Source organism: Sapajus apella, unplaced genomic scaffold (assembly GCF_009761245.1).
Source record: "Sapajus apella isolate SASKATOON/1434 unplaced genomic scaffold, GSC_monkey_1.0 scaffold88, whole genome shotgun sequence".
Lineage (NCBI taxonomy): Eukaryota > Metazoa > Chordata > Mammalia > Primates > Cebidae > Sapajus > Sapajus apella.
This window is the reverse complement of record NW_022437028.1, coordinates 8,353,058-8,379,695: the sequence shown is the minus strand read 5'-3', so window position 1 is coordinate 8,379,695 and position 26,638 is coordinate 8,353,058. Positions and strand designations below refer to the sequence as shown.

General features: G+C 54.9%; 2 protein-coding genes across 3 annotated transcripts; one reads left to right on the top strand and one right to left on the bottom strand.

Moving 5' to 3' along the window:
• Positions 1-8: 8 nt before the first annotated feature.
• LRCH4 (leucine rich repeats and calponin homology domain containing 4) lies at positions 9-11,372 on the bottom strand. Of its 2 annotated transcripts, XM_032255187.1 has the most exons (18): positions 10,969-11,372; positions 7,355-7,499; positions 7,081-7,207; positions 6,816-6,921; positions 3,951-4,087; positions 3,710-3,822; positions 3,470-3,569; positions 3,120-3,210; positions 2,962-3,038; positions 2,795-2,856; positions 2,560-2,688; positions 2,373-2,441; positions 2,192-2,295; positions 1,983-2,066; positions 1,539-1,624; positions 1,173-1,310; positions 1,006-1,083; positions 9-647 (listed from the first exon to the last, which is right to left on the bottom strand). In XM_032255187.1, the coding sequence occupies exons 1-18, from the start codon at positions 11,186-11,188 to the stop codon at positions 450-452; spliced, it is 2,064 nt and encodes a 687-aa protein (XP_032111078.1). In that variant the 5' UTR covers positions 11,189-11,372; the 3' UTR covers positions 9-449. The 2 variants fall into 2 exon arrangements, with proteins under 2 accessions (XP_032111078.1, XP_032111079.1); XM_032255188.1 differs by lacking the exon at positions 2,560-2,688.
• Positions 11,373-14,151: 2,779 nt separating this feature from the next.
• On the top strand, positions 14,152-26,625 carry FBXO24 (F-box protein 24). Its single transcript, XM_032255191.1, is given in 12 exon segments — positions 14,152-14,769; positions 14,772-14,899; positions 15,081-15,179; positions 15,279-15,462; positions 16,728-16,966; positions 17,843-18,077; positions 19,692-19,850; positions 20,415-20,536; positions 20,889-21,020; positions 25,651-25,821; positions 26,143-26,479; positions 26,482-26,625. Coding segments are annotated over 12 exon segments (1,851 nt in total). The 5' UTR covers positions 14,152-14,747; the 3' UTR covers positions 26,505-26,625.
• The last annotated feature ends 13 nt before the right edge of the window (positions 26,626-26,638 follow it).

The following is a 26,638-nucleotide window of genomic DNA, read 5'->3' as shown; positions in this document are numbered from 1 at the left end:
AAGACGGCCACAGTCTGTACAGTTTATACACAGAGATAGGAACCCGGACTGGGCCCCACACCCCTACAAATATAGATCCTTTCTACAAAATAAGAGATAATTTAGCCCCCCATAGCAGCTGGCAGGGGGAAGAGCATAAAAAGAAGGGGGCGACTCCAGCTCCTGCCACCCCTCAAGGGGCACAGAGAGCAGGGGCAGGGCCAGCGGGGGTATGAAGGCACCGTCAACACTGAGAGGTGGGGACTCATGGGGCTACCGGAGGGAGGCCAGAGGCTGGGGGCCCAGGGTCTGGGGGCACCAGAGTGGGGCCTCTGAGGTCAGTGTCTATGAAGGGGTGCACTAGTGTCTTTGGTTGGGGCTGAAGGCACCGAAGGTAGGGTCACGTGGAGCAGGGGCCTTATAAATAGAAGGGGGGAGGGAAACGGGTGAAGGAGGGCTGATTTTGGGTCCTAGGAACCCAGGAGCCGAGTGTAGGCGACATAGAGCAGCAGCATGAGGACCACGTAGAAGACTATGAAGCCGCCTAGACCAGAGGGGGGCCAGAGGGGTGGCAGGGCCTTGCCCCCCACCCGCTTCACAGCCTCCAACACAGTCCGCAGCCCCCGGGTGGTGCCCTGGAGGAGATCCGAGGGCGAGCACAGGTCAGCCTGAGGGAAGAGGAGAGCAAGTGGACAGGGACAAGGGACAGACATCAGCAGCAGCAGCAGGACAGTCCCTCCCACCCCTGCCCTCACGTGCTGGGGCCAGAGCCACGCCCACATGCCAACGTGCTGGACAGGGAGTACAGGGCAGGGGTTGTCCTGGGCAGGTGACATGCAGGACAAGATGGGGCATGCAGGGCAGGGGACATATAGGACAGGTGACATGCAGGGCAGGGGGCATGCCGGGCAGGGCAGGGGCCTCTGCTTGAGAGCAGACACCAGGTTCAAATGGAAGCTCGCCATCCATGCCACATGCTTGGCAGAGCCGGGGATGCCACCACTCTTTAGAAAGCAGCCCCCATACCTCAGGCACCCCCATTTTTCGACAGGCTTCTAGGAAACTCTCCACGTTCTTCCGAGCCTTGAGGGCACTCAGTTTTGGCTGAGGTGGGTAAAAGAAGAAAATGTGGTAAGGTAAAGTCCACAGGTGCCTCTGGTCCATCCCCTACCCTCTCCCTGGCCCCAACTGACCACAGCAGGGGAGGGCACATGGATGAAGGGCACGGAGCGAGGCCGTAACTGGTTGGCCAGCTGGCACAGGATGACCCCGCTGGCCAGAGCCTCGGCCAGGTCCTCGGGCAGGGGCCGCTGCAGCCGCGACTCAAGGACCTGGGAGTGTAGATGACAGAGCAGGAGTGAGGGAAGGAGAGGCGTCTGAGAGGCAGGCAGAGCGGGGAGCTCAGAACCAGTAGGGAACTTGTGCCTGCCCCTTTCTGTCCTCAGGGGAAGTGCCAGAGTGGGTACAGAGAGTATGGAGGGAAGCTGGGTCCCAAGGACAGCAACACAAGGAGGTGCCAGGCCTAGGCCCCTGCCCATGCATCCCCCGCCTCTGCTCACCTGGCGCAGCTGAGTCATTAAGTCCTTCTCATCTGGAACCTGGGGGGTCTGCCGAGGTCTCAGGACAGAGTCTGGTGAGGAAGGGCCTAGGAGAAAAAGAGGGGCATGGGGCTGCCTCTACTGCTCACCACTGACTCTGTAGCTGGGTCCCGGTGGCCTGGCACCCACACCTCCCACCTCTCTGCTTGTGGGATTTTCTTTTTCATGGAGATGGCGTCTCACTATGTTGCCCAGGCTAGTCTTGAACTCCTGGGCTCAAGCAATCCTCCCATCCTGACCTCCTAAAGTGCTGCGATTACAGTTGGGAGCCACTGTGCCCGGCCTGCTTGTGGGATTTTCAACACAAAGGGACAACAGACCCAGAGGGCTCCCTGGGCAGAAGGTGAGGTAGTGGCTGGTGCTGGTGAGCACTGGGCCAGCACTGGGGAGGGTGGAGACACGAACCTGAGCCACTTTGAGAGGAGGAACGGAAGAGGAAGCTGTTTGGTCTCTGAATGGAGCCAAGCGGCCGAGGAATAGGTGCTGTCGCTGGGGCCAGAACCAGGGGGACAGCGACAGGAGTGGGTGAGATACCCATCCCCTCTGTGTCCACCTCTCCCAACCAGCCCTCACCAACACAGGCCCCTGTCCTCCTCCCAAAGTCCCTGTCCCACCTGGTCCAGCTATGGGAAGGGGCTCCTGGGAGGCGGGGAGAGGGCTGGGGGCTCCCTGCCCTGCTGCAGGCCCCGGTTGGGAGGCACTGGACTTAGGCGGGCCGCTGAGGAGAGACAGAAGGGAGTTAGAGGGCTGGTCATGGGAAAAGGAGTGGGGAGGGGATGCTGGCAGAAAACCTACTTGTGTGTGGCTTGAGTGGATGCAGCGGTGGCCACTCCTGCAGCAGCCCTGAGCCCCAGCTTCAAGACGCTGGAACAAGGAGAGGTGGGGTCAGCCAGCCCCAAGGCAGAACCACTTGGGGGAGCTCAGCGGCCCCATTTCCAGGGCTCAGTGTCCAGCAACAGCCCGGAGCGGCCCTGGGTCCCACCTATCCTTTCTGGGGGCCCCCCATGCCCCGCTCTGCTGCTGCTGCTGCTGCTGCTGCCGCCGCTCCCGCTCCTGCCACAGCTGCAACGTGTCCGGACGCCGCCGCTCCTCCCCTGCCGGTTCCTCCCGCCTGAGGGGCCAAGACAGGGTGAGAGAGGCCAACCCCAGGGTCAGGGGAGGAGGGGCTGGGGGATGGGAGGATCAGGCAGAGGTGTCGGCTCAGGGGCTCAGGGTACCTGCTGCTTGGTGCCCTCTCCCTGTCCCCTGCCCCGGAGCTTAATTCAGGTGGTTGCTGCTCCTGAGGAGAGAACAGGAGAGCTGCTGAGGGCGGGCCTCTGCCCACGCCTGCCCTGTCCCCTCCTCCAGCTCTCCTCCCTCGGGAGAGGCATAGCTGGGCCCTCACCTCCGCAGCGCCTCGCTCTTCATCCTCCCCAGGGACATGGCTGTCGATGAAGTCAATCTGCTCGGGGTCTCCGTCCGCTGGGGAGGCCAGCATGTCAGCAAGCAGGTGGGGACCCAGGCCCTGGTCCAGCCCAGCTCCCTGCCGGCCCTGCTACTCACCTGAGCCATCCTCCCTGCGTTCTCTAGGCCCCCGGGGCTCCCGGGCCAGCTCCGAGATCCGGAATGACAGCTCTGAAAATTCATCTGTTGACTGTAAAGGCAGAGGCAGAGGCAGAGGCAGAGATGGGAGATGGCCTCTCTACACATGGGGGCTTGGGGCCTTTGCGGGGCCTGTGAGGGACTGAGCCCAGGGTCTCTGCTAAGCCAGCCCTTCCCTGGGATGCTGGGGAGAGGAAAGGAAAAGGATAGGTCCAGCCTCTGTCTGGCACCCTGCAATTTTGAGGTCCCCAGTTCAAAGATGTTCTCCCAGGGCTGACACCCCCAATCTCCCATGGATAAGACACCATTACCTCATTTCCAGACCACCTCTTGCTGCCACTATCAACGCTGTGGAAGCCTGAGTCCAGCCCGCCATCGTACCGACGTCCCGGAAATAGATCCTCTGCAGGGCTGGGGCCAGCCAGGGAGATCTGGTCAGTATGATGCTGGACAGCAGCCCCCCATCCTCCCGCCAGAAAGCAGGTGGTGCCGGGGGCCGGGAAGGGGGATGAAGTATCCCAGGGCTTCCTTCCTTCCCACCTAGGACTTACCAGGGACTGAAGCTTGAGGGCCGGGAAGGGGCCAGGTCCCCCAGGGCCAACCCACGTTGCCCGGCCTCTGTGGACAAGTACTTGAAGATGTGAAGTTTCCCCTTCAGGCAGACCTGTGTGAGGGCAGCACATGTTGGGGAGTTGGGAGAGAGGGTGGCTCCCTGGATCCTGCTCAGCTACCCAAGGGGACCTACTCCACTCCTGCCCAGCTGCACCCCTGTCCCCATAGCCCCCGCCTCACCTGGGCAGGTGGGCTCTGCAGGGGGTTGCTGTCCAGCAGAATGACCTGCAGGTGCCTGAGTCGGCAGAAGGAGACCGGGATTCGGGAGATGCGGTTACAGGAGAAATCCAGGCGGACCAGAGGGAGGTCCCCCAGCTCTGGGCAAGGAAAAAGTCAGGAGCATGCTTAGGGCTGGGGCCTCATGCTCATTCCCTCACCCCTGGCTCTGGCTGGCCAGTCATCCTGGGCCCAGCACAGCCTCTCCCCTGGGTGGCTCAAGTCATTCCCCAGAAACAACCTCCCTGCTCCTCTCCCCATGAGTCTGGTCCACGGTCTAAGCGAGCCTCCCTGAGAGGGCCCATCCGGACATCAGTCAGCTCAGCCTCCCTAGGAAGGCCCATCCAGATGTCGGCTCCCACTCAGCCCTGTCTGTCCCTCCTTGTTTCCTTGCCTGCCCACCCCGCACTTGAACCCACTTTTCATTCTCAAATGATCAGCACAAGACACAAACCCTGCTCAAATACTTCCTGTGACGTGCAACCAGGGCTGCCAGTGTAGAGTGGGTTGTGCCCACCTGAGAGTCCCCTCTCCCCAGCACGGGCCCAGCCTTCACCAGGCTGGAGTGCAGTGCTGCAATCTCGGCTCACTGCAACCTCCACCTCCGAGGTTCAAGCAGTTCTTTGCCACAGCCTCCCAAATAGCTGAGATTACAGGCGCCTGCCACCATGCCCAGCTAATTTTTGTATTTTTAGTAAAGACAAGGTTTTGCCATGTTGGCCAGGCTGCTCTCGAACTCCTGACCTCAGGTGATCCACCCACCTCGGCCTCCCAAAGTGTTGGGATTACAGGCGTGAGCCACTGCGCCCAGCCTTGCTCATTCTTAAAAAGGCACATTCTGGATTGATGGTTGCCCTAGACATAGAATAAAAACCACAGCTCCCTAAACCCAGCACAAGCAAGGCTTCCATGATCTGGCTCCATGCACATTTCCCACCTAACTGTCCACCCCTCTAGGCCCTCAGCTTCTGAGCCTCCCCAGGTGCTGTTTGCACCTGTCCAATTTCCTGTCCACGCATCTTTTGAGGTTCAGCTCAAGCGTCACCGCCTCAGTGGATCTTTCCAGACATCCCAGATTCATGGAATTCACTGCTCCTGCCTCTGTGTCCCCGGGGTATCTTGCTTGGATTTCTTTTTTTTTTTTTTTTGAGACGGAGTTTCGCTCTTGTTGCCCAGGCTGGAGTGCAATGGCGCAATCTCAGCTCACCGCAACCTCCGCCTCCTGGGTTCAGGCAATTCTTCTGCCTCAGCCTCCTGAGTAGCTGGGATTATAGGCACGCACCACCATGCTCAGCTGATTTTTTGTATTTTTAGTAGAGACGGGGTTTCACCATGTTGACCAGGATGGTCTCGATCTCTTGACCTCGTGATCCACCCGCCTCGGCCTCCCAAAGTGCTGGGATTACAGGCGTGAGCCACTGCGCCCGGCGCTTGGATTTCTTTTTATGGCCCAGAAAGAGCCCTTCCTATTCCTTCTGACTGGGAAGGAAGAGGGCAGGTGCAGAAAGAATCAGGCAGTGGAGACAGTGAAAACGGATGACCACCTCACTCCTTTCTTGTTCTTCAAAACCAAGTTCACACTCGAGCATAGCACAGGCCCTTCCTGCCAAGCCAAGCTTGCCTTCCTAGCCCCACACTTTGCACATGCTGGGTCCTCTGCCTGGATGCAGAAGGCTGGGGAATTCTCCTTCAATGGCCAGCTCCCGCTGCTCCTGCCCCTCCGCTGAAGTCTTCCCCAGGCCTCACAAGCAGAGTCCCCTCCAGCCCCCAGCCAGGCAACCTGCCTGGGGGACTTCCCTATGACTATCCGTCTCTCCTCATGAAGCCATTAAATCCCTAAAAGATGGCCCTAGATCTTAGACACATCACCTGCATTTACCTGGTCCCAACCTAAAACACAGGAAGCACACATACACAGAGACACAACACACACACAAAACACAGACATAAACATACATACAGACACATACAAACCATACACACACACACACACACACACAGAGACACGAAAACACGCTGCTGCCTGCTGAATCAAAGGCACGCCTGCTTTGAAGTGGAGGCGATGAGTGCATCACAATGAGCTCAGTAAAGGGCTGCAGGGGCCCCGGAATCTCTGGGAGGAGTGGCAGAGCATCCCGACTCAGGTGTTTGAGAGCCCCTGCTGGGGTGAGCAGGGATGCTGGGTGACCCTGAAGGCACCTTCCGACCTTGCCAGTCTACCCGGAGCTGATGCACTCACCAGCTCCCATTCTGTGCCTGTGCCCACATTTCTAACAGAGCTGCTCATCCGCGCCCTGCCAGCCTCAGAGGGTTGCTAGGTCAAGATCAAATCAGATCATTTACAGTTTGTTTTATATACTGCAAAGCCTGGGCAATGAAGGTGTAATTCTTCTCTGAAGCTTCCTGGCCTGTAACTTCAAGTACATACACTGTTCTGGACTGAATGTGTCTCCCTCAAAAGTCCTATGCTGAAATCCTAACCCCTAAAAGTGATGGGATTAGGAGGTAAAGCCTTAGGGAAGGAATTTAGGTCATGAGGGTGGAGCCCTCGTGAGATTTGTGCCCCTTTATCAAAGAGGCCCCAGAGGGCCGTCTCTGCTCTCCACCATCGGAGAGTACCACTAGGAGCCAGCAGTGTGTAACCTGGAAGAGCACCCCGCCAGAAGCTGACCATGGAAGCACCCAGATCTTGAACTTCAGCTTCCAGAACTGTGAGAAATGAATGGCTGCCATGTATAAGCCACCAGGCCTTCAGTGTTTCCGTTACCGCAGCCTGAGCTAACTGGGACGCACACACCATTACCTCCTCCGCGGTTCTTCATTCCTCACCTTCGGGCAGCGTGCTGAGCTGGTTCCTCCGGACATTGAGGTCCCGCAGGGAAGAGAGGCCACACAGCTCTGCAGGCAGGGACTGCAGCTCATTGCTGCTCACATCCTGGTATCAGGAAGGCAGTGGGAAGGGGCCATGAGACCAGGCTGAGCACAACCCGCCCTCCTGACTCTGTCTTTGGTCCAGGCCTTCCCCAACCTCCCTGCAGAAGGTCCCTGTTGCCTGGCTCAGGGGTCCCTCTTCTGGCCCTGTCCCCATCCTCACAAGCTGACGCAGGCTTCCCAGGGCACCGATGTCAGGGGGCAGGGCTCCCAGCTTGTTGTTGCTGACAATGAGGACCCTCAGGGGCAGCTGGCAGATGTAGGGTGGCAGCGTCGACAGCTGGTTTCGGCTGTAGAAGGGAGAAAGGCAGCGGGCTGGCTCCCCAGGCATGGCATCCCAGCAGTGCCATCCTCTCAGGGTCACCGGCAGGGTCACTAAGTAGTACTTGAGGCTGAGAAGGACACACTCCCATGCGTTCCTGGCTCAGGCTCCCTACCTGAGGTTGAGGTAGGTGAGGGCTGTGAGATTCCCCAAGGCTGGGTTCAGGCATCTCAGGCAATTGTGGTAGAGGCTCAGGCCCTCCAGGGACACCAGCTGGCATGCCGCCTCGGGCACCTCGGGAAACCGGTTCCGGGACAGGTCTAGGGAAAGCAGGTGTCCGGGGAGAGTTTCAGAAAGGCCCAGCCCCGGACAAGACCTTGAGTCTCCCCAGAGCTGGCTGCCCGCTCCCTAACCTCCAGACCTAAAGATTCAAGGCCATAAATGTGGCCTCGCAGGAGAGATAATAAAGCCCTCTGCCAATGGGAGCACATTCCAGGCATGAACAGAGTGGCATAGGGAAGGCAAAGGCCTTAGTGTCACTGGGCTGGAGAATCCCAGACTGGGGAGGGGGGGGAATGCTGCGATGTCAATGGCAAGCTATTCTGGAGAGCAACTGGAGTCTCTAACTCCTGTGGTTCCTGTTCAGAGATGTCAGGTGAGGTGGAGGACAGAAGGGCAGAAGAGGGGTCAGTGCTCAAGGGAAAACAGTGAGTTGAGGGGCGGGGGGGACTCCAGGAGGGAATATGGGAAGCCCCTGGGGAAAACTGCAGGGAGAGCCCATCACTCCTCGGGACCCTTCCTCCCTATTCCAGTGTTTTCAACGGGGGAGAAACCACAGGCCACTCTCTCTCAGCTCTAGAGATTAAGTCCCTGACACTGGATGAGTTTTCCGCCAGCCCCAACGACCAGCAAGCCAGGTCCAAAGGACTCTAAATAGTTACCAGTTGCCAAGGGTTAGGAGGGAAGGGCAAGAAGACCTGGTTGGAGACGGGAGCTGGAGTTCCCAGATCCTTCCCATCTGGGCTTTCCTGGCCCAGGGCAGGCCTCCTTCGCACCTCTGCCAGCCCTAGGAGCCCCACTCTGCTTTCTCTCTTACTGACATAGACTTTAAGAGATCAGCAACTGTGTGAGCATCTCGGGCATGGCGAGGGTGGAGAGTGTGGGAAGGGTTGGGGTCTACTATCACCATCTTATCTGGAGCACTACCTTGCTATCCAGAGGCCAGCAGCCTCAGATTCCTCTAGCACGGAGCCACTAATCACTTAGACCTGGAGAAGCCTGCCTTTCTGTTTTCTCAGCCAGCCGATCCTGGGAGGGGCCCAGGGCCTGTGAGGGGAAGTCCCAGGCCACAGACCTGTGAGCTTCTTCGAGGGCCCTTTTCAGGCAGGGGCAGGCCAGCAAAAGCAAGCTGAGGGGAGGAGAAGCTGGGTATATCCCCCAAGGAAATGAGTCTTGTGACAGGAAATGAAGCAGAAACAATCTGTCAGGTTCTGTCTATGGTAGGCCCCGTGTTTACCAGGGTGGATGACAGCCTGATGCCTTGGGACCCCTCTGTCTTCCTCTCTGCCCAGCCCTGGTGCACAGAGGTCTTGGCCTGGGAGATAACTGCTCTGGAGAGGGTGAGGGGGACGGCATCTGCCCCTTCCAGCCACACCTCCACCTGCCCGCTTTCTCTGTCTGCAAGTGTGTTTGTGTGTGTGCATGTGGATGAAGTGGGTAGAGACCGAGTTCTCAGAGATCTGATGGGGTAAGCAGTGGAGGGGACAAGAGCTAGGAGCGGAAGGGAGCTCAGGCGGGAGGCAGGGCACAGGGGGCACAGGATGTGGTCTGGGAGAGAATGAGCTGCACTTCTCCTTTGCAAGACGGCCCCTCCCACCACCTCAGGATTTCTCCTACTATCGCCCCAGGGAGCCTAGTCCAAGGGAGATCAAGGTCCTCAGCCATAGAGAAGACGCAGGGAAGACACTCAAAAAGAGATGGGAAATGGGAGGGGAAGGCTAAAGCTAGTCCAGGCAGCACAGCATTGATGCTTTTTGTCTGCTTGGAGGGTGAGGAGAGATGGAGGGCAGGGTGCAGGCAACTCTATGCTTTTGTCACTTCCCCTTTCTGCCCTAGCCTCCCTAGCACCCTGCTTGGGGAGAGGGGACAGAGGACAGAGTTCTGGACAAGAGGGACCCCACTTGGCCTAGAACCTGGGCCCTGGAAGGACTGAGGATTCCTGCATGGAGAGTAGGGCAGAGGGGGGTTCTCCGGAAGCTTGGATTTTCCCTGAAAGCTCATAGGAGCTTGGCTGCACCCTAAGCGGGAATGCTGGGGGAGGAGGGGGCAGGGGGCGGGAGCTGGCAGGGGCTGGGGAGCTCCGGATGGTTTTCCCCAAGAGTCCACGCAGGGAGAGACAGCCTAAGGAAGTAAAGAATAACATTTGGTCTTTGTCAAAAAACAAGCAAGGGGGAGGGGAAGGGAACAGACTGCGAGTGTCACACAGCTGCTAGGGTCAATCTGGAGCGTGGGGTTAGGTGGGGGTGGGAGGGAACCAGTCTGTAAGGGGCGGGAATGGCTCCTGGGGCTCACTCATTCCCAATCTCACGATCTCGCCCATGGCAGAGCAGGTGAGATCAGTGTGGATAACCACTGGTTCTCCCAAGGGGAGGAGAGAGAGCAAGCACCAGTGCCAGCCTGAGTGTTCCAAGGCGAGCAGGCACCTGCTTAGGGAGAAATACGCACTTTCCTCCAGCTCTGTACCCCACCCTGCAGATGAGAGGAGGAGGAGGTCTGGGCTGGGGTGAGGCTTCGGGAATGCAGTCCTCCTCCTCCTGGCTCCTGATCCCCACCCTCAACTGCCAGCCCAAGGTCACGGGCTGCCTCCTGAGCAGCTGAGGCCTGACTCACCTGTCACAGTTAAGTCCCCCACCCCCTACCGTCCACAGACACCAGGGGGTGGAGGGTGCATGGTTGGACGGATCCTGCGGGTGGAGGCGTGGAAGGATAGTCTCTAGCTGGCCAGCACTCCCAGCTAAGAGATAAGATTTCCTTCCCTCCAGCAATGGCCTCAAGTCCCTTCCCTGGGGGAAAGCAGAAACTGAAATGGGAATTATAGGGTCCCTATGAGGTCACAGGCTCCACAGTGACCTCACAGACTTAAGAAGGAGGAGGAGCCTCAGATAAGGAGGTTGGGGATAATAGGCGGAAACGCTCAGGGAGAAAAGAGTGAGGGAGATAGAGATTTACTTCTTTCCCATAGGCTGGAGGGCTGCGTGGACAGTGGAGAGGGCCAGGACCTTAGGGGGCGGGGTTGCAGCACAGAAAGCAGAAACCTTGGGAGTAGGGGCCAATCTCTGGGAAGGGGGTGCCTGGGACTGCTCGGATCTTGGCGGGACGGGGGTTAAGAGGTGTAGATGAAGAGGAGGGAGAGAAAATAGTGATTAGAGGAGCTCGTGGGGACTGCTTCATAGACTGATCGAAGCTGAGGTTAAGAGGTCAAGTAAATGATCCAACCAGGTGAGGGGCGGGACCATCCTACAGGTGCGCAGCTATGCAAATAAAGAGAAAGGAGGAATCACTCCCAACGCTCGGAGGCGCCGGGCGTTCTGTGCAAACCAGAAGCATTGTCTAGGAATTCTCAAAGATGGGGGGTGGTAGCTGCAGGTTTACGGCAATCAGGAGGGGCAGCAACTCTGGCCGCCAGGTGAAGGGGCGGGCCCGACTCCCAGGCTGGGCGGGGATTCGGGGCGGGGCTATGCAAATGAGGTCCCCGGTCGGGCCTGGGTCCGGGGGCCCGGCTGCACTCACCAGCCTGGGTGATGTCTGACAGGTCGTAGCTGCGGGCCGCACCCCGGGGGAAGTGCTTCAAGCGCCGGTTAGATAGGTTCAAGGTCCCGGTGGCCACGGCCTCCTCTAGGGCCCGCTCAGCAGTGCGGCTCCCGGGCAGACCCGGAGACCCGGGTACGGAGGTCGTGGCCGCCGCCTCCTCACCCCCAGCGGCGAGTGGACCCACTACGGCCGCCGCCATCCGCTCCCGGCGGCTCCCGCTGCCTGACTGACGAGACTGGACGTCCCTCCTTCTCCCACCCCCCTCCTTGGAGCCGCCGTAGTTGCCTCAAGAGGGAGGGAGTGGTGTCCGGGACCTGACGGACCAATCGTGGTCCCGAGACACGTCAGGAGCGGCCAATCAGAGCCCGTCAGTGGGGTGGAGCCTCCGGCCCTGGAGTCTGACGAGAGAAGGGAGGGGAAAGAGCATAGAGCGCCCGCCAACGGCCGACGCTCCAAGCCGTCCCGCCCAGCGCAGCCGCACCCAATCACAATGCTCAGATCTGGAGGTGGGGCCAATCAGGTTCAACAAGAGGAGGGGACACCGGCGCTCAACTAGTAGTGGAACGGGCCGAGAGACCGCAAGCAGGGGGCGCCTAGTCCTCTTCCCACAAGGGCCAATCGTAAGCCAGATACGAGCGAGTGACTGTCAAGAAGGCCAATTAGATCCTCCTTAGGGAATCTGGACAGGCCTCTTCTCTGAGGGACGGCTCTACCTGCCAATAGAATGGGCGAGAAGGCGGTCCCTTTGCTAAGGAGGAGGCGGGTGAGCTAGAACTCTTAAGTCTGGGGTTAAGAATGCGGAGCCCCGGGCCGCCTGGGAACGCAGTGCGCAGCTGCAGCGGCGGGTCCGAGCTGGACGTGTTAGGGGTCTAGCCGGCGTCGAGGGCTGGAAGGGAGTTGGGCGACTGCTAGAGGCCAGTATGCTGGCAGTTGTCACAGCTGAAGGGACGGCGGGGGGGACCTCCGGCTGTGGAGGCTCTGCAGGGGTCTCAGGACTCCCGGGCTGGGGCGGGCGGGGGCTTCCCAGAGCCTGAAGACGCCCAGCTGGAGGAGGGAGGGTGTCGGTGCATCGTTGCACGGTCTGCGGTCTCTCCCGAGGAGCTCCCCTGGACAGGAATGGAGAAGGGACCAGACCTGGGGATTTTAGAGGCTTAGAAAGGATATCAACGCCTAGAACACACCCTTGGTGCTACGAATGCAGAAACTGAGGCAGAGGGAAGTTGATGCGTTAGCAAGAGCGAACAGCAAATCCTGACAGCTGGCTATAGAAACCAGGTCTTTGGAACCTCCACGCACAGCCCTTTCCCCCTCCCTCGGTTTTCACAAAGGATTTTTTTTTTTTTTACCTCCCTCCCTCCCTTCCTTCTTCCTCCTTCCCTCTTCCTTCTTTCCTTTCTTCTCTTCCTTTTTTTCTGTCTTTTTTTAAATTAAAAAGGTCTGGTTCTGTTGCCCAGGGTGGAGTGCAGTCGTGCAATGATGGCTCACTGCAGCCTTGAATTCCTGGGCTCAAGGGATCCTCCTGCCTCAGCCTCCCAAGTAGCTGGGACCATGGGCGGCACCACCGTGCCTGGCTAATTTATTTTTAATTTTTGTAGAGATGGGGTTTTGCTATGTTGCCCAGGCTGGTCTCAAACTCTTGGCCTCAAGCGATCTCCTGCCACTGCCTCCCAAAGTACTGGGATCACAGGCGTGAGCCACCACACCTGGCCCTCAGTGGACTTTTTCATTCTTTTGAGACAGAGTTGCTCTGTTGCCCAGACAGGAGTGCATTGGCTCCATCATGGCTCACTGCAGTCTCAACCTCCCACCTCAGCCTCTGAGTAACTGGGACTACAGACATGTACCACCATGCTGGGTAATTTTTGTATTTTTTGTAGAGACAGGGTCCTACTATGTTGCTCAGGCTGGTCTCAAACTCCTGGGCTTAAGCAGTCCTCCCACCTCGGCCTCCCAAAGTGCTGGGATTATAGGCGTGAGCCACTACACCTGGCCCACAGTGGCCTTTTTCTGTTCACAACCTCTCGTTCGTCTCCTGGGGTGAAATGGAGTGTATAAAAGGGACCCAAACACAAGAGGAATGAAAAATACCTTTCTGTCTACTTGGAGATCTTAACTTCCTTTCTAGTGGCATAAGTTCCTAATGCAGTCCCCTTCCTATGCGGTGGGTTGCCCAGAAACAAGTCACTGAAGTTGCTTTCTCCTACGTTTATATCTCAGAGGTTTATATTCCTGAATAGTTGTTGAGTTATTAAAATTCCATCTTAGGCATCCCAGCCTAGCTATGGCTAGGCACCATACATAAAGGAATTTGAGTGGTCAGTCTGGTGCAGTCAATGAATGGGCTGTGACACTGTGCAGTGAGGGCTGGTGAGGTCCAGCAGGACAGGACTCCTTTGAGACCCTGCAAGAGCCAGCCACTCCTTGGATTTCTTGGTGTAGATCTGACCCAATCTGGACAGACACAACTCCAACCCCTGCCATTTCTCCTCATAAATGTCACCTCACATAAGACAAAGCTAGTATCAGAGACCCTAGGCGAAATCCTAAGCTTTCAGTGGAAATCCATCCCTTTCTCGCACGTTTATAGGTTGTTCTTTATACATGCAATGATGTTACTGTCCCCACGAAAGCAAAAGCAGTCTGCTTTTCATTGTTTCTTTTCTTTTTTGAGACAGAGTTTTGTACTTGGCCAAGCTGGAGTGCAATAGCGCGATCTTGGCCCACCGCAACCTCCGCCTCCTGGATTCAAGCAATGTTCCTGCCTCAGCCTCCCCAGTACCTGGGATTACAGGCATGCACCACCATGCCCGGCTAATTTTATATTTCTAGTAGAGAAAGGGTTTCTCCAAGTTGGTCAGGCTGGTCTTGAACTCCTGACCTCAAGATCCACCTGTCTCAGCCTCCCAAAGTGCTGGGATTACAGGTGTGAGCCACTGTACGGGGCCTTTTTTTTTTGTATTTTTGTTTTGAAACTGGGTCTCATTCTCACCCAGGCTAGAGCACGGTGGTGCGATCGTAGCTCACTGCTGCCTTGAACTCCTGGGCTCAAGCGATCCTCCTGCCTCAGCCTCCTGAGTAGCTGGAACTACAGCAGTGCACCACCATGCCTGGCTAATTTTTAAGTTGTTGTTGTTTTTTTAATAGATAGGGTCTCTCTATGTTGCCCAGACTGGTCTTGAACCCCTGGCCTCAAGCCATCCTCGCACTGTGGCCATCCAAAAGTGCTGGAATTTCAGTCATGAGCCACTGGCACCCAGCCACGGTCTCCTTTTGAATATGTTTTTCACGAGACTGAAAAATCTGCTGAATCATTTGTGAGCTAAACAATTATTAGCAGAGTCTCCATTTCACCTGTCAAACTGAGTTTATAGTTTTTTGAGTTTATACTCTTGAGCTACCTACCAATCCCTGGAGGCCTTGGCCTGCTGAGATGTGAAGAATTCTCCAGTGTTTCTCTACAGAGTTAGTACTAAAAGGGCCTCAAGTGGGAAAACCTCTTGCTCCCTGAAATAAAGATGTCATCTACCAATAATTCACACTTTATTTCTCCAGTAAAATGCATTTCCCTTGAGCCATTGATGGCTAGAACTGAGCTAGAACCCAGGAGCTGTTAAGAGATGGGCCCTGGGCATTAAGGGGAATAGGTCACAGTGACTGAACAGTGAGGTCACAGAGAGGTTTGTTGGCCACAGACTCCATGAGGGAGGGGCCTAGGAGGCAAAGGGGCCCCAGAGGTCCCCCAAGCCTAGGCAGGGGACATGGTGTGGGAAAGCCAGCAGGAACAGGGGGCCAAGGGCCTAGGAGACAGGAGGGCAGGAGCAGGGAGAGGGCAGCCAGGATAATGAGGAGAAGCCAGAGACGGAAGCTGCAAAAATTCACCGGGTTATGCAGACGGGAGGAGGGGCTCTGGGTGAGGGGGGCTGGCCACAGGAGATCGGGAGGTTTTATTTGGAGAAGTTAGGGATGGGTCTGGGGAGAGACGAGGACATGACTGCACCGAGCTGGAGTCAGATGAGCCCCAAGATAGGCAGAGAGAAGGGAGAAAAAGATGTGGGACCTTCACGGGACCCTATGCACCCCTTCTTGGGTAGGTGAAGAGAAGCTGCCCTTCTTGTGGCCCGGAGCTTGGGGGTGAAGAGAAGAAGGGGAGAGGGAATCCGATTTCTGTCCAGTTGTTTCCCCCAGAGCTGGTGAGTCCTTGGGGAGGCGGGTTGAGAATAATAGGATTGGGGACCAGACTACCAAGGGTCCACCGATGATGCCCCCACTTCTTCCCTCCTCCCTCCCAGGTGGAACATATCATCTCATTCCTCCCAGTCAGAGACCTTGTCGCCCTCGGCCAGACCTGCCGCTACTTCCACGAAGTGTGCGATGCGGAGGGGGTGTGGAGACTCATCTGTCGCAGGCTGAGTCCGCGCCTCCGAGATCAGGGTTCTGGAGTCCGGCCCTGGAAGAGAGCTGCCATTCTGAACTGTACACCTTCCCCAGAACCTCCCATTCTCCTTGCCTCTGTCCTGCCTTAGCCCTCCTACTCTTAAAGTCCCCTGATGACCTCCACACTCCTAACAGTGCTTCCAGGGCTCCTTTCTCCGGAAGAAATGGGTCCAATTCAAACATTTTCCCTTGAGGACTTCCTCCAAGTCTTCAGAATCCACCCACAGTTCCCATTAGCGGCCTTCCTGCCAAGTCTCTCTGTACACAGACACTTCCCGCTCTTTCCCTAGAGGCATCCTCACTCCCCAAACCTGGAGTTTTCTTTTCTCTAACTCAAGGCTTCGGAACTCACTATTGATATTTTGGGCCAAATAATTCCTTGTTGTGGGGGCTCTCCTCTGCATTATAGGATGTTTAAGCAGGAACCCGGGCCTCCACCCACCAGATGGCCAGCAGCACCCCCCTTAATTGTGACAACCAATGCTCCTGAAGGACAGAATCGCCCCCAGCCTGAGAACAATGCCCTAAGCCCTCTTCGCCTCCAGGGATCCTCTATGCAGTTACTTCTTACATCCACTGTGAGATTAGAGGGACCCAGAAAGCAGATCCAAAGCTGGGGTGAGGGAGGGTGACCGGCCTTTGTCCATCATTCCTTTTCACTCCTTTTTCTGCCACTTTTCTGTCTTTTTTTTCCTTCCTTCCTTTCTTGAGACAAGGTCTTGCTCTGTCACCTACGTTGGAGCACCCATGTGATCCTGGCTCACTGCAACCTCTGCCTCCTGGGTTCAAGTGATTCTCATGCCTCAGCCTCCCAAGTACCCAAGTAGCTGGGATTATAGGCGCCCGCACCCACACCCAGCTTATTTTTGTATTTTTAGTAGAGCTGGGGTTTTGTCATATTGCCCAGGCTGGTCTCAAACTCCTGGGCTTAAGCGAACCACCCACCTCAGCCTCCCTAAGTGCTGGGATTACAGGCATGCAAAAATTCACCGGGCTGTGAGGATGGGAGGAGGGGCTCAAGGTGAGGGGGATGCTGCACCCATCCTCTGTGTCTTTATTCTTATGAATTGCTCATTAAGAAGCACATGTTTGACCCTGGGCTGAGGTAGGGTGGACACTGAAGTTCACACGTCTGGTATAATCTAAGCTTATTTTCCACATTTCCTTTATAAGGGGTCTGTTCCCCTATCCTGGGGATAGGGAGGAGCTACAAACCAGGGTGTCTGAGAAATCTACACAAGCTCTGACTCATCGCCCTGGTGTCATCCCATCCCTTGAACCTTCAATGTCCTTCCCTCCTCCAGACACAAAGGGCCTGTATTTCCAGGCATTTGGAGGCCGCCGCCGATGTCTCAGCAAGAGTGTAGCCCCCCTGCTAGCCCATGGCTACCGCCGCTTCTTGCCCACCAAGGACCACGTCTTCATTCTTGACTATGTGGGGACCCTCTTCTTCCTCAAAAATGCCCTGGTCTCCTCCACCCTTGGCCAGATGCAGTGGAAGCGGGCCTGTCGCTATGTTGTGTTGTGTCGTGGAGCCAAGGATGTGAGTAGCAGAACCCTGGTAGCTGAGGGCCCACCTGTATTCCATTTTCATGCTGCTATAAAGATGTACATGAGGCCAGGTGCAGTGGCTCATGCCTGTAATCCTAGCACTTTGGGAGACGGAGGTGGGAGGATCACCTGAGTCCAGGAGTTTGAAACCTGCCTGGCCAACATTGCGAAACCCCTGTCTCTACTAAAAATACAAAAAATTAGCTGGGTGTGGTGGCGGGTGCCTATAATCCCAGCTACTTGGGAGGCTGAGGCAGGAGAATCACTTGAACCTGGAGGCGGAGTCTGCAGTGAGCCGAGATCGCGCCATTGCACTCCAGCCTGGGCAAGAAGAGCGAAACTCCGTCTCAAAAAAAAGACATACCTGAAACAGGGTAATTTATAAAGCAGAGGTTTAATTGACTCATAGTTCTGCATGACTGAGAGGTCTCAGGAAACTTACACTCATGGCCGAAGGAGAAGAGGCACGTCTTACATGACAGCAGGCAAGAGCGCACAAGCAAGAGCAGAGCAAACTATCTTATAAACCCATAAGACCTCATGAAAACTCATTATCACGAGAACAGCATGTGGCAAACCGCCCCCATGATCCAATCACCTCCCACCTGGGGATTACAATGCCAGATGAGATCTGGGTGGGGACACAGAGCCTAACCATATCACCACCCCTCTTTTGGGGGCCTAGGCCCCCATCAATCCCTAGGTATCTTTCTATGACCTCTGCCCTTCCACATAGGAACTTTAAAGCAAGGGCTCATTTCAAAACCCTGGATCCAAGCATCTCACCTCCCACTCCAGGATCCAGCTGCCCCAGCGTCATCTGGTTTTGAAATCCTAGATCCCAGACACCCTTCATCTTTTTCCCCAGTTTGCCTCAGACCCAAGGTGTGACACAGCTTACCGAAAATACCTCTATGTCTTGGCCACTCGGGAGCAGCAGGGAGTGGTGGGTGCCACCAGCAGCCGGGCCTGTGACTGTGTGGAGGTCTACCTGCAGTCTAGTGGGCAGCGGGTCTTCAAGATGACATTCCACCACTCCATGAGCTTCAAGCAGATCGTGCTGGTTGGTCAGGAGACCCAGCGGGCTCTACTGCTCCTCACAGGTGTGGTCCAAAGCAGTGGCTTTTGCAAACTGTTTCCTGCAGACTCCCCAGGCCCTGCTGCAGAGGAGAGGGAGGGAGGCCCCTCAGAGTGGGTTCCATATGCCACTTTATCCTAGTCTCTATCTAAACAGCTCTGCTTTTCTCTGTCTCCCAGTCTAGGATTCTGCTTAATATTTTACATGAATAAAAAGCCCAGTCTGGGCACGGTGGCTCACGCCTGTAATCCCAGCACTTTGGGAGGCTGAGGCAGGCAAATCACCTGAGGTCTGGAGTTCAAGACCAGCCTGTTGGTGAAACCCCATCTCTACTAAAAATACGGAAATTAGGTTGGGTATGGTGGCTCACACCTGTAATCCTAGCACTTTGGGACGCCAAGGTGGGAGGATGACAAGTTCAAGAGATCGAGACCAACATGGTGAAACCCCATCTCTACTTTAAAGAATACAAAAATCGGGCCAGGCGCGGTGGCTCAAGCCTGTAATCCCAGCACTTTGGGAGGCCGAGGCGGGTGGATCACGAGGTCAAGAGATCGAGACCATCCTGGTTAACATGGTGAAACCCCGTCTCTACTAAAAATACAAAAAATTAGCTGGGCATGGTGGCATTGCACTCCAGCCTGGGCAACAAGAGCGAAACTCCGTCTCAAAAAAAAAAGAATACAAAAATCAGGCTGGGTGCAGAGGCTCACGCCTGTAATCCCAGCATTTTGGGAGGCCGAGGCAGACAGATTATGAGGTCAAGAGATTGAGACCATCTGGCCAACATGGTGAGAACCACATCTCTACTAAAAATACAAAAATTAGCTGGGCATAGTAGCACATGCCTGTAGTCCCAGCTATTCAGAAGGCTGAGGCAGGAGAATTGCTTGAACGTAGGAGGTGGAGGTTGTAGTGAGCCAAGATTGTGCCACTTCACTCCAGTCTGGTGACAGAGTAAGACTCCCTCTCAAAAAAGAAAGAAAGAAAGAAAAATCCAAACTGTACAGCTTCCATGCCAATCGCCTCATTCATTATACTCTAAACAGCTCCCTACTTTCCCAGTGTCCTCTATACTTAAGCCCTAGGCCTGAGACTCTCTAGACTTTTTCTTTTTTTTTTTTTTTCGGGAGGGCACTGAGCCTGACAAGGCTGCAGGGCTTCGAGGCCGTGCCCCACAAGACTTCCTTAAAAAAATTTTTTTGGCGGTGGTAGAGATGGGGTCTTGCTATGTGGCCCAGGCTGGTCTCGAACTCCCAGCCTTAAGTGATCCTCCTTGGCCTTCCAAAGTGCTGGGATTACAGGCGTGAGCCACCACACTTGACCACTTGTAAACTTCTGAATGCCAGGAAGGGCCCTCAAACCCCAGACCTCTCACTCAAATTGATTCTACCAAATCTGCTAGATTTTTCTCTCCACTTGTCTCTCATGCTGAAGTATTTCCCTGACTTACTGTGGAGGCTGGAGTCTGGGGGACTTGGGGTCTCTCTTCCCTTATTTCTTTCTCACCCTTTTTCTCCCAGCTCCACTCTAGGGCAGTAAATGTGTCACCTGTATGGTTTAGGGAGTCTCTTGGGACGTTTATACGGCTATTGGAGAATCCTCTCCCCAGCTAACTGTCTCCCTCCCCTACCCCCAGAGGAAGGAAAGATCTACTCTTTGGTAGTGAATGAGACCCAGCTGGACCAGCCACGCTCCTACACGGTTCAGCTGGCCCTGAGGAAGGTGTCCCACTGCCTGCCTCACCTGCGCGTGGCCTGCATGACTTCCAACCAAAGCAGCACGCTCTACATCACTGGTATGGATCCCCACCACACCGCAAGCCCCCAACCTTGGTTAGACCCTCCAAACACCAACATCCCTCACCCTTACTCCAGCTGGATGATGAACCCCTGAGGGCATCCTAGTGAAAAGATCTGTTTAGGGCTGGGTTCGGTGGCTCACACCTGTAATCTCAGCACTTCGGGAAGCTGAGGCAGGCAGATCATCTGAGGCCCAGAGTTTGTAACCAGCCTGGCCAACATGGCAAAACCTCATCTCTACTAAAAGTACAAAAATTAGCTGGGTGTGGTGGCAGGTGCCTGTAATCCCAGCTACACCAGAGGCTGAGGCAGGACAATCACTTGAACCAGGAGGTAGGGTTTGCAGTGACCTGAGATCATATCACTTCGCTCCAGCCTGGGCAACTGAGCGAGACTTGGTCTCAAAAATAAAAGATGTTTTTGGTTCTCAGACATCATGGCTGATGCATTCCTAGTGGGTGTGAGGACTCCTAGGCTCCTGTAGCTTTCATCCAGGTGGGGCCTTATCCCTAGGAAATGGGTGCCCAAAGCTGCTGAGCTGAAGGCTCCTGACCCCCCAGAACAGGGGGGAGTGTATTTTGAGGTGCATACCCCAGGGGTGTATCGCGATCTCTTTGGGACCCTTCAAGCCTTTGACCCCCTGGACCAGCAGATGCCGCTTGCTCTCTCACTGCCTGCCAAGGTAGGCTCTTGGAGGGATGGGGCAAACCAGAGGGGTGGGGCCATAGGGACTGGAAGGTCTGAAACATGAGCAGGAATCAAATGATTGATCCAGAGGAACAGGGGACCCCCAGGGAGAGGGCCATGCAAAAACAGATCAGCTTGGGGCTGGGCACAGAGGGAGACTGAGGAGGGAGGATCACTAGAGCCCAGGAGTTCTAGGCAGCCTGGGCAACATAGTGAGACCCCATCTCTTAGATAGATAGATAGATAATCAGCTGGGGATGCCAGGTTAGTGGTTGGGAGACTCTGGAGCTCAGAGTTGCTCTGGAGAGAACAGAATGCCTATCTCCCCTTTCTGTCTTGCACTCTAGATCCTGTTCTGTGCTCTTGGCTACAATCACCTTGGCTTGGTGGATGAATTTGGCCGAATCTTTATGCAAGGAAATAACAGATATGGGCAGCTAGGAACAGGGGACAAAATGGACCGAGGGGAACCCACACAGGTGAGATTGTTTTCCAGCAATTCTTCCCAACCCCCTTCCTCCAATCCCCTAACCCCCAGATCTGTCCACTTCTCCAACTTCCATAGAATCCAGTTTCTGCTTCTTTGAGAAATTAAGCCAATCAGTATATAATGCCAGTGGTACTGGCCCACGTCTTACCCAGGGTTGGCACTATGAGGTCGATTCTCTGCAGTGAACACTGTAAATGTAATAGAAATTTAGTGAAGGGGTAGAGTGGGTGACCTGAGTGAGCTAGAGTAACTTCTAGAAGAGGTATAAGCAGGGGCCGGGTGTGGTGGCTCATGCCTGTAATCCCAGCACTTAGGGAGGCTGAGATGGATAGATCACTTGAAGTCAGGAGTTCGAGAACAGCCTGGGCAACATGGAGAAACCCTGTCTCTACTAAAAATATAAAAAATTATCTGGGTGTCGAGGTTTGGTGGTGGCCCACACCTATAATCCCAGCAGTTTGGAAGGCCAAGGTGGGTGGATCACTTGAGGTCAGGAATTCAAGACCAGCCAGGCCAAGATGGTGAAACCCTATCTCTACTAAAATTACAAAAATTAGCTGGGTGTGGTGGCAGGCACCTGTAATCCCAGTTACTCAGGAGGCTGAGGCAGAGAATTGCTTGAACCCAGGAGGCGGAGGTTGCAGTAAGCTGAGATCATACCACATCACTCCAGCCTGGGTGACAGAGCAAGATTCCGTCTAAAAAAAAAAGAAAGAAAAAAAACTTAGCTGGCATGTGTTGTAATCCCAGCTACTCAGGAGGCTGAGGCAGGAGACTCGCTTGAACCTGGGAGGCCGAGGTTGCAGTGAGCCAAAATCGTGCCACTGCACTCCAGCCTGGGCATCAGAACAAGACTCAAAACAAACAAACAAACAAACAAAACAAAACGATGTGAGCAGGGCCTCGTAGGTTACATAGACTTAGGTAGGGGTAGAGAAGGCATTCTGTGTGATGAGGAGGGGGATAGGCACACAACTTGCACATACCTGGGACAGTGACAAGATGAGTCTCACTAAAGCGCAGAAGGCATTGGGAATCACTGAGGTATGAGGTGGTGCAGGTGGGCACAAGTCTGGAGAGGTGTAGATTTGGGCAAGAGTCACTGCAGGTCCTGGAATAGGAAAAGGCAACCCATAAGAGGTAATAGAACATGTCAGCCAGCCTTGTGCAGAGGAGGCCAAGGTGGGGAGCCTGCCAGGAGGCTGTTGAGTGACAAGGGCTCGGCGCTGCAGCGAGAATGGGAAGGAATGGATATAGGAGATATTTGGGAAAAATGAATAGGCCCTTGAAACTGTTTAGATGTAGAAGAGTGAGGTATAAGACAGAGGTGGCTCTGGAAGAAAGGTGATATCTCCCACCTGTAATTCCAGCACTTTGGGAGGCTGATGCGGGCAGATCACTTGAGCCCAGGAGCACGAGATAAGCCAGGACAACATGGTGAAATCCTGTCTCTAGAAAAAATACAAAAATTAACCGGGCCTGGTGGCATGCACCTGTAGTCCAAGCTACTCGAAAGGCTATGGGGTGGGAGGATCACTTGAGCCGAGCAAGTAGAGATTGCAGGGAGCTGAGATCATGCTGTGGCACTCCAGCCTGGCCAACAGAGACACCCTCTCTCAAAAAGAAAAAGAAAAAAGAAAAGGAAGGAAGATGGTTTTACCAACAAAGTGAGAGTTAAAAAGGAATACTGGTTTAAGGAAGAAGAGAGTGTGAATCTGGGCCTCTTGCAGTGAGAGTAGAACACTCAACTGGAGGCTGGGCAGGGAGGCTCATGCCTGGAATCCTAGCACTTTGGGAGGCCAAGGTGAGCTGATTACTTGAGGTCAGGAGTTTGAGACCAGCCTGGTCAACATGGCGAATCCCTGTCTCTACTAAAAATACAAAAATTAGCCAGGTGTGGTGGCGTGCGCCTGTAATCCCAGCTACTTGGGAGGCAGAGGCATAAGAATTGCTTGAACCTGGGAGGCGCAGGTTGTAGTGAGCCAAGATCGCACCACTGCACTCCAGCCTGGGTGACAGAGCGAGACTCAGTCTCAAAAACAAAACAAAACAAAACAAAAACTCACATTCAGTTGGAAATGTCTAGCTGGCAATTACATTCTACCTGGGAACGTGGTTGAACGGACAGAAGTAGAGACTGAAAAGCATCTCTGGGAAGCAGGCCCCATGGTAGGCAAGGGTTGAAGAAGAGGTGCCTCTGAGACAGGCCATGCACCCCTCTAACACCCGTCCCAGAAGCCACAGGAGAAGGAAGTTTCATATGGGATGGGTGGCAGGGTGGTTAATGGTGATGGTGTGACAATGTAAGATACATTTAGTACTGACATGGAAAAGATTTCATAAATTTTTTTTTAGGTTAAAAAAATTTATGAAATAGTTTACATTGTACCATTTATTTTTATTTTTATTTTCAAGACGTAGTCTCTCTCCATCTCCCAGGCTGGAGTGCAGTGGCACGTCTTGGCCCACTGCAACGTCCGCCTCTCAGGTTCCAGTGATTTTCCTGCCTCAGCCTCTCAAGCTGCTGGGACTACAGGTGTAGCCACCATGCCTAGTTAATTTTTGTATTTTTAGTAGAGGCAGGGTTTCGCCATGTTGGCCAGGCTGGTCTCGAACTCCTGACCTCAGGTAAGCCACCTGCCTTGGCCTCCCAAAGTGCTGGGATTACAGGCGTGAGCCACCACACCCAGCCATTTTTTATTTTTATTATTACATTTTTGAGATGGGGTCTCACTGCTTCCCAAGCTGAAGTGCAGTGGCATGATCATAGCTCACTGAAGCTTCCAACTCCCCCGCCTCAACTTCCCAAGTAGCTAGGACTACAGGAATATGCCACTATGCCTGGATATTTTTTTTTTAAATAGACAGTGTCTTGCTCTGTTGCCCAGGCTATATCGAACTAATGGCTTTAAGCAGTCCTCCCACCTCAGACTCCCAAAGTGCTGGGATTACAGACGTGAGCCACCACACCCAGCACTATCTCATTTTTTTGTTTAAAAATACACAACTTGCCCATCCTGGTGGCTAGCATCTGTAATCCCAGCAACTAAGGAGGCTGAGGCAAGGGGACTGCTTGAGGCCAGGAGTTAGAGGCTGCAGTGAGCTGTGATCACACCACTGTACTACAGCCTGGGTGACACTGAGATCCTCTCTCTAAAAAAAAAAAAATATACAACTTATGTATATTTATTTGTTTAGCCAACAGTAAAGAATATCTAGCAAGATGTTAATAGTGGGTGGTGGGATTTCCAGTGATTTTAAAACTAATTTTTGCTTGCCAATGTTCCATAATTTTTCTAGGATGACCATAAATTACTTACCAGTGTCTTTAGAATTAAAGCACTAACAGGCTCAGGAGAAGGAGCAGGCAGAAGAGGCCCTGGGATTTAGCTGCTGAGAGGCCAAGTGCCTTTAGAGACAGCATGTCAGTAGTGTAACAGAGAGAAAAGCCAGATCCCTGGGAGTTGCTGGAAGGACTCGTTGTGGGAAGGAACAACAATGTGGTCAAGCTCAGATTGGTCATGTAACCAACTCTGCTGCTTGAGAGAGAGAGGCAGGAAGTGGCAGGAAGCAAGTAGAAGCGTTTTTTTCAAAAACAGGGTGGCCATTTTGGAAGAGAACTATGTGATAAGTTGAAAATACTAGGCTGTGCGTGGAGGCTCATGCCTGTAATCCTTCACTTTGGGAGACCGTGAAGACCAGTCTGGCCAGCATGGTGAAACCTCGTCTCTACTAAAAATACAAAAATTAGATGAGCATGGTGGTGTATGCCTGTAATCCCAGCTACTTGGGAGGCTGAGGCAGGAGAATCACTTGAACCTGGGAGATGGAGGTTGCAGTGAGCCGAGATCGCGCCACTGCATTCCAGCCTGGGCATCAGAGTGAGACTCCATCTCAAAAAAAAGAAAATGAAAATGCTAGAGTGCTGGCCGGGCATGGTAGCCCACGCCTGTAATCCCAGCACTTTGGGAGGTTAAGGCAGGTGGATCACCTGAGGTCAGGAGTCTGAGACCAGCCTGGTCAACATGGTGAAACCCTGTCTCCACTAAAAATACAAACATTAGCTGGGCGTGGTGGCAGGGACCTGTAGCCCCAGCTACTTGGGAGGCTGAGGTGGGAGGATCATTTGAACCCAGGAGATTGTGCCATTGCACTCCAGCCTGAGCAACAGAGTCAGACTCCATCTCAAAAAAAGAAGAAAGAGAAAAAAGAAAACACTAGAGCAGAAGGGAGGGACAGTGGAAGGAAAGTCCTTCCCTGGGGTGGTGTGGCGGGCTACCCTGGAATTGCACAAGGAGCAAGTCTCCCCGAGGCTGGACTGGCACAGGCCTGTGGGCTGACAATGAGGGGTACATAGCAGGCCCAGGGCTTAGGCAAGGAGCTGGTTTTCTGGGGGGTATAGATGAGGTACCAACAGAAGAACAAGACCCCATGTGACCAGTTAGAGTATGCGGGCTGCAGGGGTCAGCAGGGCAGACCTACGGTGCAGGGCAGTGCTGGCTCCCATTTCGTCATCCCCATTTCACATTCTGCTGGAGCCTTCCAGTCAACCTTTTCCCACCCCGGCCCCCCAGTCCCTTGATGCTCCCCACTCAGGGCCCCTGGCCGTGTGTCCCCAGGTTCGTTACCTGCAGCGGCCCATCGCCCTGTGGTGCGGCCTCAACCACTCCCTAGTGCTGAGCCAGAGCTCGGACTTCAGCAAGGAGCTGCTGGGCTGCGGCTGCGGGGCTGGGGGCCGCCTCCCCGGCTGGCCCAAGGGGAGTGCCTCCTTCGTCAAGCTCCAAGTCAAGGTCAGATCGGGGTCAGGGGAGCGGGCACCCAGGGAGGACGTGAGCCCTGAGCCAGTAAGCCCACAAGACTGTAGCTGGAGCTCCTGCAGGGACACAGGGAGTCCCATTTCCCTAGCACCACCCCACCTACTTCCTCTGCCACATAACATGCACTCTGCCCTGTCCCTTAGCAGACTGCGCTGGCCACAATGCCCCTGGGACTTAGCAGGCTCAGGGCTGGTGTGAGAGGGAAGAACACAATAGGCAGATTAGCCTGGGCTCCCTGGGAACCCCTGCAAGGAAAGCACCACTCAGCCCTGCCCCTTTCTCACCTCCTCCAAGGTCCCTCTGTGTGCCTGTGCCCTCTGCGCCACCAGGGACTGTCTCTACATGCTATCCAGCCATGACATTGAGGAGCACACCTCCTATCGTGACCTGCCGGCCAGCAGGGTGGTGGGGACTCCCGAGCCCAGCCTAGGGGCCGGAGCACCTCAGGACCCCGGCGGGACGGCCCGGGCCTGCGAGGAGTACCTCAGCCAGATCCACAGTTGCCAAACGTTGCAAGACCGCATGGAGAAGATGAAGGAGATCATAGGGTGGATGCCCCTGATGGCCGCACAGAAGGACTTCTTCTGGGAGGCCCTGGACATGCTGCAGAGGGATGTGGGAGGTGGGAGTGGCGGCCCCCAGCCCCTGAGAGCTAGCCCAACCCCTGGAGGGAGTCCGCCCCAGCCAGGGGCTAAGGAGCAATGACCACTCTGCGCATGCGTGTGGGATGGGGTTGCTAGGGGCTGGGGACCACTAGCCAGGGTAGGGCAGGGAATTGTTTTGTAAAATA

Bases quoted from the DNA above. Each gene is read 5' to 3' on its own strand.
- LRCH4 (XM_032255187.1), bottom strand. From the start codon at position 11,188: ATGGCGGCGGCCGTAGTGGGTCCACTCGCCGCTGGGGGTGAGGAGGCG. The intron at 1,625-1,982 runs GTTCGTGTCTCC...TTTTTCTCCTAG, and splicing joins CTCCTCTCAAAGTGGCTCAG to GCCCTTCCTCACCAGACTCT. The intron at 1,084-1,172 runs GTCAGTTGGGGC...TACCCACCTCAG, and splicing joins ATGTGCCCTCCCCTGCTGTG to CCAAAACTGAGTGCCCTCAA.